The following is an 18,518-nucleotide window of genomic DNA, read 5'->3' as shown; positions in this document are numbered from 1 at the left end:
ATATCGCAAAAAATTGAATGATGAGTTGATTGATTGATCCGGTTGTTCTTCTTTTTCCAATTTTGCCGTTTTTTGTTTGGCTTCTTCTGTTATATCGCAAAAAATTGAATGATGAGTTGATTGATTGTTCCGGTTGTTCTTCCTTTTCCTATTTTGCCGTTTTTTGTTTGGCTTCTTCTGGTTTTTTTTTTGTTTTTTTTAATCATGCTTGATCATTTTTCAGTCGATATAATTGTGAAAAGTTTCAACAGCAACGCCTGCCAAGTTTTGTACTTCCCGTGTTTCATGGCTATAACTGTTCATGCTCCCAGACTGCACGCGGCCCTAATAAACACCCTGTCAGCACTCCTGCTGGGGTGAGGAAAACGCAAAATGATGGTGTGTGTCCTGGGAGACGATTCTCATTCTGACATGATGCTCCTCTGACGAGCAAATATGGTCATTGTGCATTGCCCCTGCACCCCCCCTTTTTTTTTATACTCTCTGCCTCCCTCCTGTTTAAAAATGGGATGTATCACATTTGCAGCTAATACACTTTTTAACCATTGGATAACCAAAAAAAAAAAAAAAAAAGACAAAAAATAAAGTAAACTCCATCAGCTTGCGGAGTCACATATGGAATGATTCCACGACCATCAAAAAAAAAAAAAAAAAGGTGAGATAAAGTAAACTCGATCAGCTCGCGCGGTCACATATGGAATGATTGCACGACCAAAATCTACCCAAATGATATGCCCCGTGAATCTTGTTTTAATGACATGCATTTGTCGTTGTCCTGAAGCGGCAGCTGTGAAGCTTGTCTGTGGGCTGGCTGGCGGCCGTTTGCGATGTTTTCAGTCCTTAAACAGTGAGAAATGAAGACGCTTGCGTTCCAGCTGCGGTGTGCCAGGAAATGGTGCCTTGCCGCAGTTGCCAGTCTTCCATTGTCCAACCTGCCAAATCGTTTACTGGGATGGAGCCCGCCGCAAATATTACTACGGCGCAGTTTGCTACGGTTCAGCTGAAGTTCTTCTGCTTCGACTCTTGCCGATGTCCAAAAGTGTTTGACTCGTGCACCTGTTTAAATGAAGACGCAATACTAACTGCATTTTAAATGCCCCAAACTTGTATGGAATCAAATCAATCGTGGTTAGAATTCGGGAGCGCTAGTCCCCAATGTAAATTCTAAAATGTACCTTTTTAGTAGTGGCGGCTCATCAAGAGAGAGTGCTGTGGTGAGTCGAGTCACCTTGAAAGGCACAAAAATTAAATAAGGAAAATAGAATATCATAAAAATACTTGTAGATCTGGTTTTAGATTAGCGGTAAATGTATGCTAGCATTGTTGCTAGCATTTACATCTGACAGGCTAACATTCACCTGCTCTTAATAGTTTCTCTCATTTCTCTTTCAGCCTGATATGTCAGGTTTTGATCTGAGTTGGATGTTCTGTTTGTCAGAATGAAACCTGCCAAATCATTTTGCACCAAAGTGGGGCACCAAATAAAAATCTTGCCTAGGGTGCCACATTGGCTCGGGGCGGCCCTGATGATCAGGCAAAATCGCACACAGTTACTGATGAGTGTAAAAATGATTTCATTTTCTCTCGTGCTTCGATCGATAATGTCCTCCCCGGTTTGCGTGCACAGAACATCGCCGACGTGACCTGACGTAACACACACGTACTGGGCACCGAATGAAAAAAAAAGTCCCCGTCTGGTTAGAAAACGACACTTTTAGCCGGCGGTGTTGTCATCAAATAATCAGAATAAATATGTCGGTCACGGTGATGCAGGTAAGAACCATTCATTTTGCATTCCAATGCCATGCATCTCCCAACAGTCCAACGCTCACATTGCCGGAATGCAAATTAGGGTTAAGCGTGATGAATGCTCTCCGGGGTGCGGAAAAAATCAATTTGCCGTTAAATATCGCAAAGATGAAAGACAATCTGAATTTGTGGCAATTCAGCCACATTCTTTCATTTCATTCATACATCTGTATGTTATTCAGGAAATGAATGTTTCAGGAACGATAACCATCATTTTCAAATCATGTCCATGTCCCAACACGGCTCACGGGCTGACCGTATGATGGTTGCTCTCGTCTCTCTTGCTCTGTATCACAATGATTTCCTAAAACAGATGAATGCCGTTTTAGCAGATGTTTTCCCAGGCAGGACTAAACAGCAGCTTGTGCAGCACTAGAGCGTACACGTCGCGTCGGATGAACACTGCTTATTGAGCAAAAACAGGTTAGGGGGCGGGAACAAAAAACATTTATTTACCCAGTGCTATGTTCTGGTTATTCTGTCTATCTGTCAGTATTTTCTGCACAACAAAGTCCTTGTCTGGCAACAAATACGGCATTGTATTTACAAGGAAGGGGGAGTGAAATTGAGCATTGTCCTTCAAGCTTGCCACGAGGGAGAAGGAAAGACTGCTGTCTTATTTACATTCACACCCATCTCCAGTCATCGCAGCATCCGTGACACAGTCGCTCTCTCGTAGCCAACCACAACGCTGACTAATTAACATGTGCAATACCTTTCTGATCAGCACCGAGCATTCTCTTGTTTCCTCTGATGCTCCATGAATTTAGATGTTGCAATTAGTGTCTTTTATTTCCCTTGTTACCACCCCCACCCCACCCCTCCACCCCAAAAAAAGAAGAAAAGTCAGTGCCAGTGCAGCGCATACAGAAGCGCCCAACTAACCACTTTTTCGGGAATGCTCTATTCTTTCAAAATCAGCCTAATGAGCACATTGTTCTCACGTATCAGTATCATAAATTTAAAAAAAAAAAAAATTAAAAAAAGGTTGCCATGGACCTGTGGTTAGCGCATCGACCTCGCAGTGCAGAGGTCGTGGGTTCGATCCAGGCTTCGGCCTCCCTGTGTGGAGTTTGCATGTTCTCCCCGGGCCTGCGTGGGTTTTCTCCGGGTACTCCGGTTTCCTCCCACATTCCAAAAACGTGCATGGCAGGCTGATTAAACACTCCAAATTGTCCCTAGGTGTGAGTGTGAGCGCGGACGGTTGTTCGTCTCTGTGTGCCCTGCGATTGGCTGGTAACCGGTTCAGGGTGTCCCCCGCCTACTGCCCAAAGACGGCTGGGCTAGGCTCCAGCAGCCTTCCGTGACCCTTGGATGGATCGAAGGTTGCCACATATGAAGATGAGATGAAGCTCTTCCAAGATGAGCTCCACAGCACATGACAAAAACAAAAAAAAAAGAAAGTTTTGCTTTTTTTGTTTGTTTTGTTGAACTTGTTCAGAATGAGCCAATGAATTGTCAGACCGGGATGAATGAATGTTTGTCCAATTGACGACTGTGAGAGCGTTTCCTCTGCGACTCTTTTCCAGTTTCTTTCCGTTTGTACTCCTTCTGATTGCGCGTCATGCAATGGAAGCAATGTAAACGTTGACCGTGAATCCCGTTCCTTTGCACAAGACACGTGAAAACGTCATGCAAATTCAGCGCAAATATTGACTGCTAATATCGTGCCGTACCGTTCGTATTCATCGAATGCATAAATGACGTCTGCATGAGATTAGAGTCGAAACTGGTACAAACCTAATCACGGCATTACATTCTGTAACACACTGTCGTCATATTATGCATGGGGAAAAAAGCCAAAACAAGACAGAACGTGAATGAAACAAATCACTTCAGTTGACTCTGCCCAAAATATTCTTTTCAGCTTGCTTGTACAAAACACAAACACAAATGATTTTACGCAAGAAACAACAACAACTTAAATAAATAAATACATCAATAAATCTGTGTTTGCACCTCTAGCTGCTGCAAGGGAAATCCATCCCCAAACTGGGGACGCTGGACCAAATTGAAACAGGAAGCGGCGATGCGGAAGGACGTTACAGCGGCGACTGTGATGATGAAGATGGCTGCGATGGTTCCGGTGGTGCGGAGACGGAGAAGAACATCCAGAGAGTCTCCAAATGTAAGTCGCAACCTTTCCTGTGACTAAACGACAAGCAAAGTTGTATCGCCGACTTGGCAAGGACGAACGACTGACTGGGCAACGAGAAAAAAAACTCCAAAACGCCGATAAATCGGACTCATTCCATTCATGTATGGTCACATCATCAAATCTTCTTTGATGCACAATTAAAATTCAAAGTCGCCGAAGCGAGCGGTAAGTAAATCCGGATCATAATCCATCTTAATAAGAGTCAATCCTCGACTCCAGTTTATGGCACACATAATCAGAGCCGTGAAAGATAATCGTTTCAATGGGGGCATTACGGCAATCAAGGCCGGTTACTTAAAAAAATTATGACTCCAGAGAGGATGGGTAACCCCCCCCCTGATGAATCGCGGCGCCGTGACTCTCCTTTCACACCTTCCCCACATGGCACGGATGCGCCTGCCTCCTCTCCCCTCTCATCGTTAAACATGCGAACCGCCGGATTAATCATCCCTCCCGTTTTGCCCATGGCGACAACGAGGGCGGCGGCTGTGGGGGGGTGGGTGGTCATCCAAACAAGTCATTCACCCCGGGTAAATGTTCCCCCGCGGCCTCACGGTCCTTCCGGAGGCTGCTGGAAATTGGGGAAGCCGTGATGCGTTTCGGCAAAGAGAAAATTCTGACCGACGGTCTGCCGTCAGCCGTGCCTCATCCGTACGCACCGGTTTGAAATGTTACCAAATAGACGAACGAGAAGCGAGCGTTTCTCAAGAAAGCCAGGCAAGCTCTTTCATGAAAAGCGTGACGAGTCACGACTGTTCGCCTGATGAGATGCTAAACGGCACACAAAGCAGTTTGTTATAGCACGTGGCTCTGGTCGCAGAGAGAAGCTTTGCTCTGTTGTGATTCGAACACATTATTGTGCTCAGAGCAACAAGCGGTGCACACAACTCATGACGCTTCTCACTGGAGTGAAAACGGTTTCTCTTTTTGGCGAAATGCAAACGGAGAGTTTGGAAAGACGCCGCCTGACTCGTCGGCGATGCTCGTTCTCCTTCATCTGAGCGCAAAACTTCAATCACAGAAGCACACTCAACTCCACTTTATTTCCAGAGCGCTTTCAAAACAATACAAAGTGCCTGATGTGGAACAACAATTTGTCACATGACATTCAAACAATAAATGTGACGTTGATCCAAGTAGGATTTTAACTGCATGTGTACCACTTTTTTTTTTTTTTTTTTTGCAATTAAAGGCAGCTTGGAAATAGGTGTAAAATTTGACAGTGCACCTCGATCAAGGCCAGAATTGTTTTTACACCAGAAGACAAGCGATGGCCAACCGATTTCCTGATACTTGAGAGAACCGCCTTTGAGAAATGAGGAGGAACAGACTCATAAGGTCATAGCGAAACCAATCAAAGACTCAATATCACTGTACAAAAATAAGGAAAGGAAGACAGAGTGGAAATGGACAATGTTCGTGTTTCAGGAGCAATTTTTTTGGGGGAGGTAATGGCTGTTAGACTTTGGAGGACAATGTGCGATACTGAGTGTGTGCGCGCGCATGTGCTTCAAAGCAAAACAGTAACGCTGCAAGACTCTCTGCTGCCGAAAGGCCATTTCAAATTTAATTTGATCCCTTTCTCTGCCATTATCTATAATCCCTCTCCCGTGCCTTTGAGGTTTATCAGCAGAACACGCTGTAGATGGTCCGGACCGATAAGAAAATTCAATAGGACGCGATCAATGCCCACAATGGAGACCTGATTTCAAGGATTAGCCTCATTGAGCATAATTACGCTCACGTGAGATCTGCGCCAACTTGACAAGAAGCGGCAAGAGAGACCGCGCCGGCCTGGCATCGCGTCAGCCGGGGCACGAGGAAACCGACTTGACAGTTTTCCCGACCCGCGAGTAGTCAGAAATCATGACTTGACTAATACATGAGAACGCTCGTTATCATGATTATATTATTACGTGCACACTCGGTCGTCATCACTAAATTATCATTTGTCCCCGACCAGGAGCGCGAGGCTTGTTTTCAGATATCTTCATCCTGGAGTTTTCGGAATAGCTCCTCTTTTTTTTTCCATCTTTGCTCGGATAATCGTGACACAGATGACGGAGAATCTTCACTAAAACATGACAGGAGTGAGATATGAAAATAGCTCTTCCTCCCGCAAACATTTCCTAAGTGTGCCCTCGTTTTTTTCTTTTCATGACTGCATGGAAGGGCGCATGGCCAGGCATATTATTTTTTTTAATGTGCCATATCTTATTATTGTATTCACAAAGATACTGTAAATGATTTGACCCGATTGGGATTGCTGCTCATCTTGCCCGTGTTGTCGTTAGCCCGACGGCATTTCTTTTGAAGGCTAAGATGTTGGCTCAGTGACGTGGGAGCGCAAAACGATACGTTTTGTTTTTCCTGATAAGAAAATGTTGCCCCTTATTTGTATCTTCTACTCCATTTGCTTTTAACTTCAGACCCATAAAAACGAATTTTCAATTTTGCACCCCCCTGTGTAACCGCATGACCGCAATAATCATCGTAGCTCCAGTTCTGTACTTCCTTGAACCATTGTCACTGATCTCTATTCCACAGCACCAGACACTTTATAGCGCTCAAGGACGGACATTTCTACAACTGAACAGTATATTCTACAAATACTGCTACTGGTCACTTTAAAATGATTATCTGCACCAACTGCACAACTGTTCGAATATTGTATTCTACGACTGATCACTTTCGCTCTGGTTGATACTTTGCAAATTGCCTCACAGCTGTCATTGGGCGGTACCACCGCACAACGGTACCCTTACATGACGGAATGTCTTTCCATACTTATTTGTCATGTCCTTGTTTATCGTAGTTGATTGTTATTGATGATACCAGTGTAGCCTGGACTACCGGAGCCAAATTCCTTGTGTGTTCTTTATACTTGGCCAATAACTATGATTCCGATTCTGATTCTGAACTAGGTTAACATGATCTTGCTCTTGGGCCTGAATTCTATTTCCACTCATTTTGATGGGAAACTTTGCTCTGTGAAGAAACAAAGTAAAAACAAACAAGAGGACCAGGCAGCGGCTTAGCGCTCAAAACGTTGAGGCTGGGAAAAAAAAAAGAACAAAAGGAAATCAGTCCAAATGTAAAGTGCTGGGAGAAGCCAGGAATAAACTCTCAAAAATAGCAAAGTAATGAACAGAAAATCATAAGCAGAAAACCGGGAGCAAGAACAAAGTACAACAAGAGAGTGGGGATGATTTCAAAAGTTGGAGCGAGCACGGAAGGAATTTCAGCGAGGAAGTGAACAATCCCAGTCCGGGGATGCAACATCACGTTCTGTAATGAAAGTCAGACAGGCGCATAAATACTGAGGGTGACGACAAATGCGGGCACGCTAGCTGCGCGAGGAGCTCAGCACACCTCAACACACCCCGGCCTTGAAAAGAAAACAAAGACCGAAGCCAAAACAGGAAACAGAACCGCAACAATTTCAAAATAAGAAGCAAAAGTGACTCAGAAGAGGAGCACAGTCATGCCAGGAGAAATCCTGCGATTTGTTTACTGTGTGAGAAAAATAATCATCTGGGGTGATCACATCCAAAGCACTGCTTGGCTCAATTCATGATACGATGAAGCAATTCTGCCACTCTCGCTGTGGTGTTTGTTTATTCTGCTCCTGATTGGGAGATACGAAGAAAGACGCATCGAGAGCCTTTGGGAGGTTTTTAATGAGACAAAGCTAAATGAGCTAAACGCTAATGTCTGCCTGAAAACACAAAGGAGCACGTACATTAATCCCGATCAAAAAAATAGGTGGGGACTCATTCCTGGCACATGCTATGCTTTTTGTTTTTGTGTGTGTGTGTGTGTGTGTGTGTGTGTGTGTGTGTGTGTGTGTGTGTGTCGCAGCATGAGTGCTGCATGTTAAAAAAAAAAAAACAACTTGGCTTTTGATGACCCGACAGCAAGGGCTGCCCTCGAAGACAACTGAGAGTTCTTTCAGCGCTTGAACCTCAGCAGGCAGCCGTAAGCGCTCTTATCTGGCCGGCCTCCATTCAGCTGCAGACATCGTGACCGGCCGGCTGCCTTGTGAGCATTGTCGCGCAAAACAAAATCTGTCAGACCCGGCCGGTGGCTGCCCGGAGGGACGCTAATCGATTTCTTGGAAGCGAGCGCACGAGGGCACGGCGAGAGACTCTCTTTAGGTGCGACTCTTCTTAATTAATGGTGTCTCCGCGGGTGTTTGATGGCGACGTCTGTCTCCTCAGCGCTGCAATAAAGTGCCGCTCAATCTCAAAGTCCCCCGCTCATAATTCCGAGCGATGACGGACATAACGGCACTCAACCACAAAGAAAACGGAGGCCATTTTTGCCATAGTACCCCCCGTCATATATTGCAACAACCCGGAACACGAAACTGTAGCTATTAGAAAGCTTTTTAGCCTCATTAACAGTGTGCGATGAGATTAGCTCACCTGCTGGGATTCTCGCCCTCCTCCTTGCCCGTGATAATGCGATGCAAATTGTTTGCGGCGGCGTGGCCCACAACCTTTTAGCCAGTCAGCCTAACTCGGGAAGACTCCGAGATCGTATGATGACAACTCAATCGAACCATCCCTCTGAACTCAGTCATTATTTGGCGTGCTGTTCAAGAAGGCGAGCACGCCGCTGCTGCGCAGATCAAAGCTAAATTGCACTGCATGAATCGAGTGTTTAAAAGGGGGAGATCGCAGTACTCTATGAGAGTCACCTCGGAGCATTTTACAGTCCAGTTACACGTTACTGCTACACTGAAAAAAAAACAAAAAAACAAAAACGTGCTGCTGCATTTGCTCATTTTTATTTTGTCAAGTGGTTGGAGCAAATAAAATCATCTGAAGTCAGGTGCGTGTTTTAAGTAGCATACATCGCTGGACGCAGAATATCCTATTTCGTGCAACCACACGATTTGATTTTGCGCATCCGCTGGACGAAATATAATTCCACCACCATATTGTATTTTTGTGTGCTAAAGAACAATGCTGCAAACTCCAACGATTAAAAAAATGAATATGGGTAGTACATATTAATAATGCGGCATCAAACGAAAGTGACTCTTCCTATTTTTTGGAAAGACAGCATTTTGGATCATAGATTGTGTGGTTGTAAGCTGACGACACTGAAAAAAGGTTTTTGTCAAATTCACTGCATTTTATTTGGTTGCGCAAAATCAAATCGTATGAATCCAGATCATTTTTTTTAAGCCTTTGACATATCTCCTTAAAAAAATGTATTTGCACCCAGATGATTTGATCTTTGTCGAAATAAAATGGAGTAAATTCATTTTATTTTTTTGTTGTGAGTACGCAGCCAGAAAACAAGCCCCCATTTTTTCTTTTTAAACTACTTCCATACGGAATAGCGCTCCAGTCCAACACCAGTCTCCCCTTCGATGGAGGCTGCTGTCAAGCACTATGGTCCTGAGATTGAAGGGACTTGTGTGCCAAGCGCGCTCAGCAAGCTCTGTGGACGATCGGAAACGACACCAAAGTGCAAAAAGCTGCAGTGAGGGGCTGTCAGCATGCACGCGTAAAAATTGTGATGGACGAAGCTCAGCGCTGTTTGGATCGGCGTTGTAAACTATGACGTGATATATTTCATTTTTAATGATTTTTCGCAACCGTTTTTTTTTTTTTTCCACACGGCTCATTTCATACCGCGGCTTTTCGGTGTGCTATTGTGATCATTACCTCGGCGAGGAGGTCACGTTTTCACCCTCCTCTGGTTGTTTGTCAAGCAAGATTGTGTGAAAGCTACTGAAGCATCCAAATTGCAGTTTGTGAAACGATGCTGTTGAGATGAGGAGAACAGATCTTTTCTGTTCTTGCTCACAATGCCAGAAACAAAAATCATGACGACCACCCTCTGAGTGGTCGCGGAACTTTTTTTTTTTTAAAAAAAGGGATCATTTTAACATTGAGAAAATGCTTTTTCTATTTACTCAGCTTATCCGTGTGCGATATTCAAATTGGCTGGATTATTCGAAACATTGGAGTCAGATAAATACGCAAATTTATCAGAAACCAGGAAGCGGGCAAGTGGAGAAAATTTCCCGCAATAATTCTTGCAAACCATTCGGAGTCTTGATGACAGCAAATGGAGGGAGAATAATTGAAGCTGAAAGACTGAAAGGCCACCAAGAAACGGAGTTCCATCCGACATATGAAATGACGACACAAGGCGCGAGACAGTTCCCTGGACATTCAAACAAAAGAAGACTTTTTTTTTTCCTCCATATTGATGAATAGCTTCATATACTCCATGAAGGAATTTCACTGGAGACGCTCAAAGCAGCCGAAGCGGTCATCGACACGACAGCAAAACCGCTCCCCTCGTTTGCGGATGTGCGAGTGTGACGACTTGAGATGTTTTCATTTTCTTTTTAAACGTACTTTGTCGCACTCATTAAAATCCCTCAAGCGGAAAGTCAACTCACACTCTCCTGCGAAGTGTATTGCACGGCGCGCAGAGTGACACAAATTTGATTTGTTTACTCTCAGGCGGCGCGATTCTCAGAGGCGTCGAGGCGGTGTGAATTAAAAAAAAAAAAAAAAAAAACTGGCATGGAATCCGATAGCTTCAGATCAGAATCGGGTTTCTGTTTAGAGTAATGATGTGCTTTGGATATCTGCCAATCCGAGTGCAGTGCCAAAGCACAAAATATATGCTGTCAATGCAAGTCATCGAAATACACTTTTTGGCGACGTGTACAAAAAATAACAACACAAACAAGCACGTTGACAAGGAAAAAAAAAAGCAGCTCTTGTTAAACTAAACTACTAAACGTTTACTCAGCTGATTTTGGGGAAGCGTATTGTACACGGCAGCGTATTATACACAATATTTCAGAGTGTTCATCGTATTAATTTTTTTTATGTGAAACACCGATACAAAATTGGCGGCAGATTGATTGGCGTTTTTACGTATGCGGTCATTTCTGTGTCTTGACCGCCCATTTGTCGTTACTGGAGAGAAAAAGGACTTGAGCAGTCCTGCTCTATTTTGCCATCAAACCGCAGCGTTGGTCGCCCTCGGCTTTAACCCGCGGGTACTCCTGTTAAGATAATCAACTGGAGCACGATCATTGACACCCGCAGTTTCAAAAGTGGGCCTCATGTTTGGTCATTCAAGAGCTACTCACGAGGCAGCCAGTTTGCCGTCTGCGCCCCGACACTGCAGGAGGCCTTTTGTGTGTGTGTGTGCGTGTGAGCGTGTGTGTGTGTGAGCGTGTGAGTGTGTGTGTCTGCATTTAAGCATTTAAACTCGGGGGTGCTTTCACTTCTGTTGCCAGCTTTTCATTTCATTTATGCGCAGCATAACAGCGAAATGCAGCTTCACCATGTTTACGTTGAACTCTGGACTCCACTACTGGACTGTTTCTTCCACGTACACTTTTTTTTCCTCTTGATATTGTTCACATTTGGAGACCAAAAAAAAAAAAAAAAGCAATCTGCAAGTGCTTTAAAAGCATTTGGAATGGACTATCTGCTGTGATTTGGCTCACATTTCTGTCCCCCCTTCTTGGACAGTCTATCCTTCGAAAGACTTCCCATCCATCTGTCACTTTTAAGTAAATATTTATTATATTTCGGGGCCAAACATAGCATTTAATTGATTCTTCGAATTTGGCCAAAAAGACTTTTTAGGTGAAAAACATCGACAGCATTTTTTTATAGATGTCTTTATGACATCACCTGCTGCTTGGAAGGGACATGATCCAAAGCACCTGTCATCGCAGTGACACATGACAGGCAGGTGTTCTCCCCTTCTAGTTCGTGTCCTCTGGAAATGTCACTCAGCCTTCATCCTCGGGGCCTCCAAGGTCACCTGCAAATGTGCCTCACCAACCACGGCAGACCCGAACACTGCTCTTCCATCAGCCTTCCTCTCGGTCGACATGGCCCAAGCGGAGAAAAAAAACAAAACATTGCAGACTTCCTGTTTGTTGCAAAAGACCTCGGCATGAACACACAGTCACACAAATACACGGCATGAAAGCAGAGAAAAGAGAACATTTCAGTGGCCCACCGGAAAAGGCTGAATCTACTCAGACTGCTGTTCTGTGGTGACCTTCAGCCTTAATGGATGGAAAATGCTTTTGTATGAGAGGAAAACATTCGTCACGGTGATCAGAGTGAAGGGTGGCCTTGAAGTTGGTGCAGGACATGATATGTGGCAACTTTGAAATGTGACTTGATGTTTAAGAGGAAAAAAAAAGGACCTGATTTACGAAAGGCTTGCATGTGGCAAAATGGGCGCAAACTTCAATTTGCTCACGCAAATAGATTTGCCGCCAGAATTGCGTTTGCCTCATGCGCTGTATTGCCGTTCAGTTCATTTGACACACTCAGGGAGGAATACATGCAAATAGATTAATTTAGCATCCACAACTTGATTTGTCAACCTTGTGACAAATTCCCATGGTTGATTTTTCCATCTTTAAATCCTGTTTCGGAAAGACGGGTCCTCATGACGCTGCTGTGTGTGACTATGATGAGGAGAACAGATCTTTTCTGTTCTTGCTCACATTTTTGAAATGCCGGAAACATGGCGACCACCCTATGAGTTGTCGCTGAACTAATTTAGAGCGTTCCATGCATGTTTTTGGAATGTGGGAGGACACACCTCCGAATTGTGAGGCCGACATGCTAACCAGTCACCCACCGTGCTGCCGTGAGTGATATCCTGTTTGAAAATTTTACGTGGTGCCCCACATTTGACAGCCATCACGATCCCCCCCCCCCCCCCCCCCCCGAGTCCGCAGCGTGTCCCCCATCAGCACTCGCGATCCTCCATCCCTTGGTCGACTGCCACACAATCTTAATTGGGCATGTTAATTAACCAATTGCACATGATGAAGTGTCCTTTTTCTTCCCATGATCGCTGACAATGAATAGTTATTGATCAGCGATACTGTCATTTGACATCCACCCACTCACACATGAGCCCGGCATCGACTGTTGGCCGCGCTTCCTGTGTACGAGGCTCGCCAATCGATCCGATTCCTAATGTGTGGGCCAGGCTTGACCATTGGCGCCATCCATTATCGCACTTGCCATCCAGAGGCTTGTCACTGAGGCCTGGTGGGAAATTGCCAAGCCGTCGTGATTGTGAGCGGGAGGCAGAGCCCGATCGCTTCTCCCCATTTTTGTCACCGAGCTGTCGGATAATTGAGTGGCCATTCCCGACGCCGCAGAATACGTATGAGGCTGTTTTAGGTGCGCCGCTAACGTTGGTCGTCAGTGACATGCGCCGGCGTCTAAAATGAAATGCATTAAGAGTTGCCATCCTCTTCTCTGTCCCTTCCGATGAGTCTCTGTTCAAAATAGCCCGAGATGCCGTGTTGATCGTCTTCAGACTTTATTGCCTGTATCACTTGTCTGAACATCCCGTCTCTATATTTTGAGTCTAAGTTGTGGTCACTGGAGGTCCAAAGTTTGGTGCGGGGATCTATCATCATAACACGGCGAGGCAGTTTAATAACATTGCTGTGGACTCCCGAGAAGAGTCAGGCATTTACTTTATATTTTATATAACATGGACCATGTCGGGGTGGAGACGGATGAACTCTGTTCACCTCAATCCACAAATAACGCCAGGTCACACTTGAAGTCAGAATGAAATGATCTCTTTGGGAAATAAAAGCAGGAGCCAAATGAGCTGTCGGATTGCTGATTTTCTGTCAGCGAGGTTCCGAGGCTTTTTGATTTCATTTTCAAGATCTACAGAGTTCCTCCAGACCTTTATGTGGCCACCTTTACGCCGTAGCTGAATCTACTTCAACATCGTTTCTCTCTATCGTGTGGAAGGTTTGCTGTGGCAAGAATCCCGCTCGCAAATCATGAATATTGGATGAGACGTGCAGCAGATGAGCCTGAGCCCTCCAGTCAGACCCGACATTAATTAAATATCAATTGGCCCTGCTTCCGTACCGTATTTCATGCCACGTTCACACCTTCTCGGGGAATCATCAAGCCAAGTGAAAACGAAGGTTGCGGCCTTGCACTTTCTTATCATTTGTCTGACAGCGCAGCCGAGTCATTGTGGTCGTGACGTTGCATTTCTGACTTGATGTCAACTGAGGGCGTGGACCCGAAAACATTGTGTTGCCGAAGAAGATGAGCTTGAATTATGTTCATTTCCTGGCGCTAAATTGTCCTCGGCTACATTAATAAATATTTCATGGAGGTTGTACCAACTAGGAGGATTCTATGAGCCATGCTATAGTAACTATTTGCACAGATCTCAGATCTCGAAAGGTAAATGTAACGCCGCAATCTTTAGAAATTCTCTCGCTTTGATCAGTGATGCTTTGCGTGGTTCCCGCATGTAAGGGCCGTCTCATATCTGCAACTAGTCATGGAAGACCGTAATTTCCGGACGATAGAGTGCACCTGATTATAAGTCGCACCCACTACATTTTTGAAGGAAAAAACATTTTGTACACACATAAGCCGCACCTGTCTATAAGCCGCAGGTGCCCACATTGTAACAGGAGCTATTTACAAAGAAAGACGGTACACAGAAAGCGTTTTCAAAGTTTTAATAACATACCGTAACTTTTCTTTCCAAATAGTGCCTGCAACGCGGCAGCACCACAGCAATAAAATAGCACTAACTAGGCTGGTTAAAAAAAAAAAAAAAAAAAAAAAAAAATGTTGTAATGCTTTGTTTTAAAATGAAAAAAATTCTCGCTTGCCGTAACACTCGGTCAACCATTCCTTTATTCGGCTTTCTACCGTCTATGCTTTCGTGTCAACTTTCACAACAATGTCTTTTGGGAGTTTTTTTCGGGGGGCATAATAATCCTTGGTGGATGCAGTGCAGCCCAAAACACAGGTCAAATGCGTCCCCTCTCATGGCCGGTTGTTTTCAGCGTGACAGATGATAGGGTCTTCCTCAACATATATATATCAACTTGTCTCACTCTTACCTTTTATGCTTGAGCGCCCCCTGGCGGCCATTAGAAAAATCCTTATTTCAGCTACTCCATTAAATTAGCGGCCGAGTTGAAAGCGGCTTATAGTGCGAAAATTACGATAAGCGTTGCGATATTGCAATATCTCTCTGGGATTATGTTGAACAACATTTATAAAAAGGTCCTCCCTGGTAACGTGCAACTTTTGGTTTTTCAGTAACAATAATTTCAGCGAAAAAACAAAACATAAATTACAACAACGCACGATGATCAGCAGCTCTATCGGCGGACGTAGCATTCTGGTTTGTTTTCAATTGCCATCGGTGAACAACGTTGAAGCTGAACTCCGTCAGTGTACTTGACATCAAAAGTGATACAGCAAGAAGAAAAATAAATGAATACATAAATAAATAAATTAAACGGCAGCACTTATGAGATAGGGTCGGGATGTACTTTACTTTTTGGCGACTGGCGCTCAGCGGACTTGCTGCTGATCTCTTCCCTGACATTTCAGAGGAAGTCAGCGGCCCTCTTCACCTTGGAGTCCCTTTGATGAGGTCCAAGGGATTCTCCTAATCCGGAGAGGGAAGGCTGGAGGGTAATTTTTCCTTCCTTGAGGGGATGAAGGCACTGAATGGATCGCTAAGTTAAATCATCAACTGGGAGAACCCGTTTGAGTTTCAGCCGCCAAGGTCCTTTTGGCCACCGACACGGGCTGCTCTTCACTTTTGGCTAGTACGCATTTTAAAAACATTTCCGTGTGTTTTTTGTGGGGAGGTGCAGACGGAGAGAAGCAAACTTTTTTCGGTCATGACATTTGTATGCGCTCGGGGCCCGGAGGCGCTTGCGAGTGTCCTTAGAGTGGTTGCCTGGTTATGCCAAGATAAGCATGCCGATTCAAATCCTTTGATTCCAATGTAATTCCCCAAAAATGACTTTTTTTTTTTTTAACCATGAGTCTTTAAAATAAACACATTGGTCATTTTGTCGGATATTGCGAGACCACTTTTTTTCCCTTTTGACTGTGTTTTTGTCACATCCATGTCATTTATCTTGAAATTAGGTTGCGATAGGAATTGTTTGCTGCCAAGAATAATTGAATACAATGAGTGGTCACTTTTTTGGGGGGTGGTGAGGAGGGGGGGGGCAAGATATTCCAGAATGTATACTTTACTTCTATGACCTGAGTAAAATAGGACATGCAGACTCACCAGATGCTGTATTTTTATTTTATTTTATTTTTTTTTACACCTCCTGGCTCACCAGCAGCTTCTGCCAGTTCTTCATCCTCCGCATGGCGAAGAGCTATCAGTGGCTTAATCAACCGTAAGCAATTCCACAGCTGGTCTGATGAATTTGGGCCATGCCTGTTGCCGCGCGATCGCGGGAAATCAAGCTCAGAGACGCCCGTGTTTATCCGAAGGTTAATGGAAGGTTAATAAGAAAGAGATCAGAACATATTTAGAAACTTTATGATGGAAACTGTGTTTTCTCAGAAGAGGAACATCAAAACTGGGGATGAGGTGTGATCCTCCTAATTAGCAAAGGGATCTGAGGCAAAAGTGTTTTATTTGATTTATGAGACTGAGAAATGGTTTGTGACTGTTTCATGACTTTGTCTCGAGTTTGATTGTGCTTGTTTTTTTCGAGTTATTTTTTATTTACACCTTTTTGAATGTGTTTTGCATGCGTTACTCCGGGCACAAGCAACCCCACAGAGCCGAGCATCCCATCATCATTTCCTGCGTTTGGAGAGTTTGCACGATGCTCCACGTGCAGCAAAAGAGGACCTTATGTTCATCCAGCAGTCAACTTATATGAAACCGGATGACAAAAATTAATCGCAAAATCCCACTTTATCATCTGCAACTGCAACATTTAGATTGACTGTTGTTTTGAAAAAAAATTCAATCACTTTTTAAGCACTTCTAATCTTCTTTATTCAAGCGCGCATTCATACGTGAGCTTTGGTGCTTATAGTCAAAGCGACACAGATTGGCGAAGGTTGGAACGGAACAGAACGACCTTGTGCTGCACGTATTTGTTTGGTTTCTCGGCTGAACCTTTATGAGGGTGAACAGAAAAGGGAGAAATTCGAGGAACGCGGCTTCAAGGCGAGCAGCATGCGTCCATTTGATCAGACCAGATATGTTTTTTTTGGGGGGGCGGGGGGCCCTTTGTGGAGAAAGGCGCCGCACATTAAACATTTATAACATTCCGTCCTTTTTGTTAACACTCTTTGAATCCTTTTGTTTCAATATTAATGACATTCTTTTGACTTTTTTATTCAACTTTTGTTTTTTTCCTATTTTTTATTTTTTTTGGGGGGGGGCGATCAGGGAAAAACTCTTTTTCCAAAACGCATACTTGCTTCATGGTTATTAATAATAAAACTATACGTTGATGTGTTTGGCCAATCCCTTTTTTTCTCCTCCGTTCTGGGTCTCATTTCTTTGTTTATGGATTTTTTTGGGGGGGTTTCCTGATAACAATTTGAGCTATTGGAATGCATCCTCCTTGAGCCAAAAGGTGCGGTGCTGGCCACAGGTGCAGCGCTACGACTTATTCATTCCGATTTGTATTCTGCCGGTGTGCGTGCAACCTGAGAGTGATTGACTGGCGGTCAGAGCCCAGTATTGACTGCTGGGAGGATGTAATAGAGGCTGGGGTGATGGGATCCAGGACATCAACACTCTCCCTGTGGCCTGGGCTGCAGAATAAAAGCAAAGCACTTCATCAGTCTGCCGGCCCCCACGCTGAGCTGCACGGGCCTCTGTGTTTTAGAATCATGCTTCGCCCTTGAATTAGATTCAATTGATCTGCTCCGTGCTATAATTGCACACCGACAGGATGGATGCTTGTTGGATTTGGGGGTGAGTCCGGACATTTGAAATCCTTTCGATGCAAGAAGGTAAATTCAATGAGACAAAAGGCCCGATTCAAGGTGACTGGTTTATAGGAATCATAGTCAAATAACTCCTTGTCTGGTTTAGTTATCTACGCCGTGCAACTTTAGGCACTCGGATTTGATACTTCCTTTGGTTGGCTGTAATCTATGTCTGTGTATTTTCTCGAAAAGTTCTACTCCTTTCATTGAAATAATTATGTGATAAGACTTGGACCTATAATGATCGCCCCAACCTAACGGATGAACAGCGAGGACACCAAAACTCTGCAATGCTTTTGTCTTCAATAGAAAACTTCACATAAAATTGTCGTTAGTAGCTTTTTAATGCGACTGTCACGTACTAGAAAAATGAAACAAAACAAAACTTGACAGATTATACACTCACGTGGAGGCTTCGCGGTTGCCACGGAAACGGCCGACACCAACTGAAGTCGGCAATACTAACGTTAGCACGCTTCCTTTTTTTTTTTTTTTTTTTCCACCTCTGTGATCTTTTGACCCCTATCATGAAGGGAACAAAAATCTTTACAATGAATGAATGCATGGACACAGCTCTCGTATTGGATGTCACTGGATGGATCTGCTGTCCCGGATGTCGAGTGTGTACGGTGGAAATACGCCACTGGTTTTAATTCAGCGCAAAAAGTAACAAATCCCGAACCAACAGAAGTATTTCAGGCTGCACCAAAAACAGATCCCAACTCACAATATCACAGTGCAGCCGACATCGGAAT

The 18,518-nt window shown here is 44.2% G+C and overlaps 1 protein-coding gene across 2 annotated transcripts in view; it reads left to right on the top strand.

The window, feature by feature from the left end:
- gpc5a (glypican 5a) overlaps positions 1 to 18,518 on the top strand; it is a 72,773-nt gene that overhangs the window by 47,111 nt on the left and 7,144 nt on the right. For both annotated transcript variants that reach the window (XM_019876416.1, XM_019876417.1), the window contains exon 8: positions 3,775 to 3,937. In XM_019876416.1, the coding sequence (XP_019731975.1) occupies positions 3,775 to 3,937 (163 nt within the window). The remainder of the gene's footprint in view (positions 1 to 3,774; positions 3,938 to 18,518) is intronic.

Source organism: Hippocampus comes, unplaced genomic scaffold, assembly GCF_001891065.2.
Source record: "Hippocampus comes isolate QL1 unplaced genomic scaffold, H_comes_QL1_v1.1 scaffold150, whole genome shotgun sequence".
NCBI classification, from domain to species: Eukaryota; Metazoa; Chordata; class Actinopteri; order Syngnathiformes; family Syngnathidae; genus Hippocampus; species Hippocampus comes.
The sequence above is the reverse complement of the archived record's forward strand: the minus strand, read 5'-3'. Positions and strand labels throughout refer to the sequence as shown.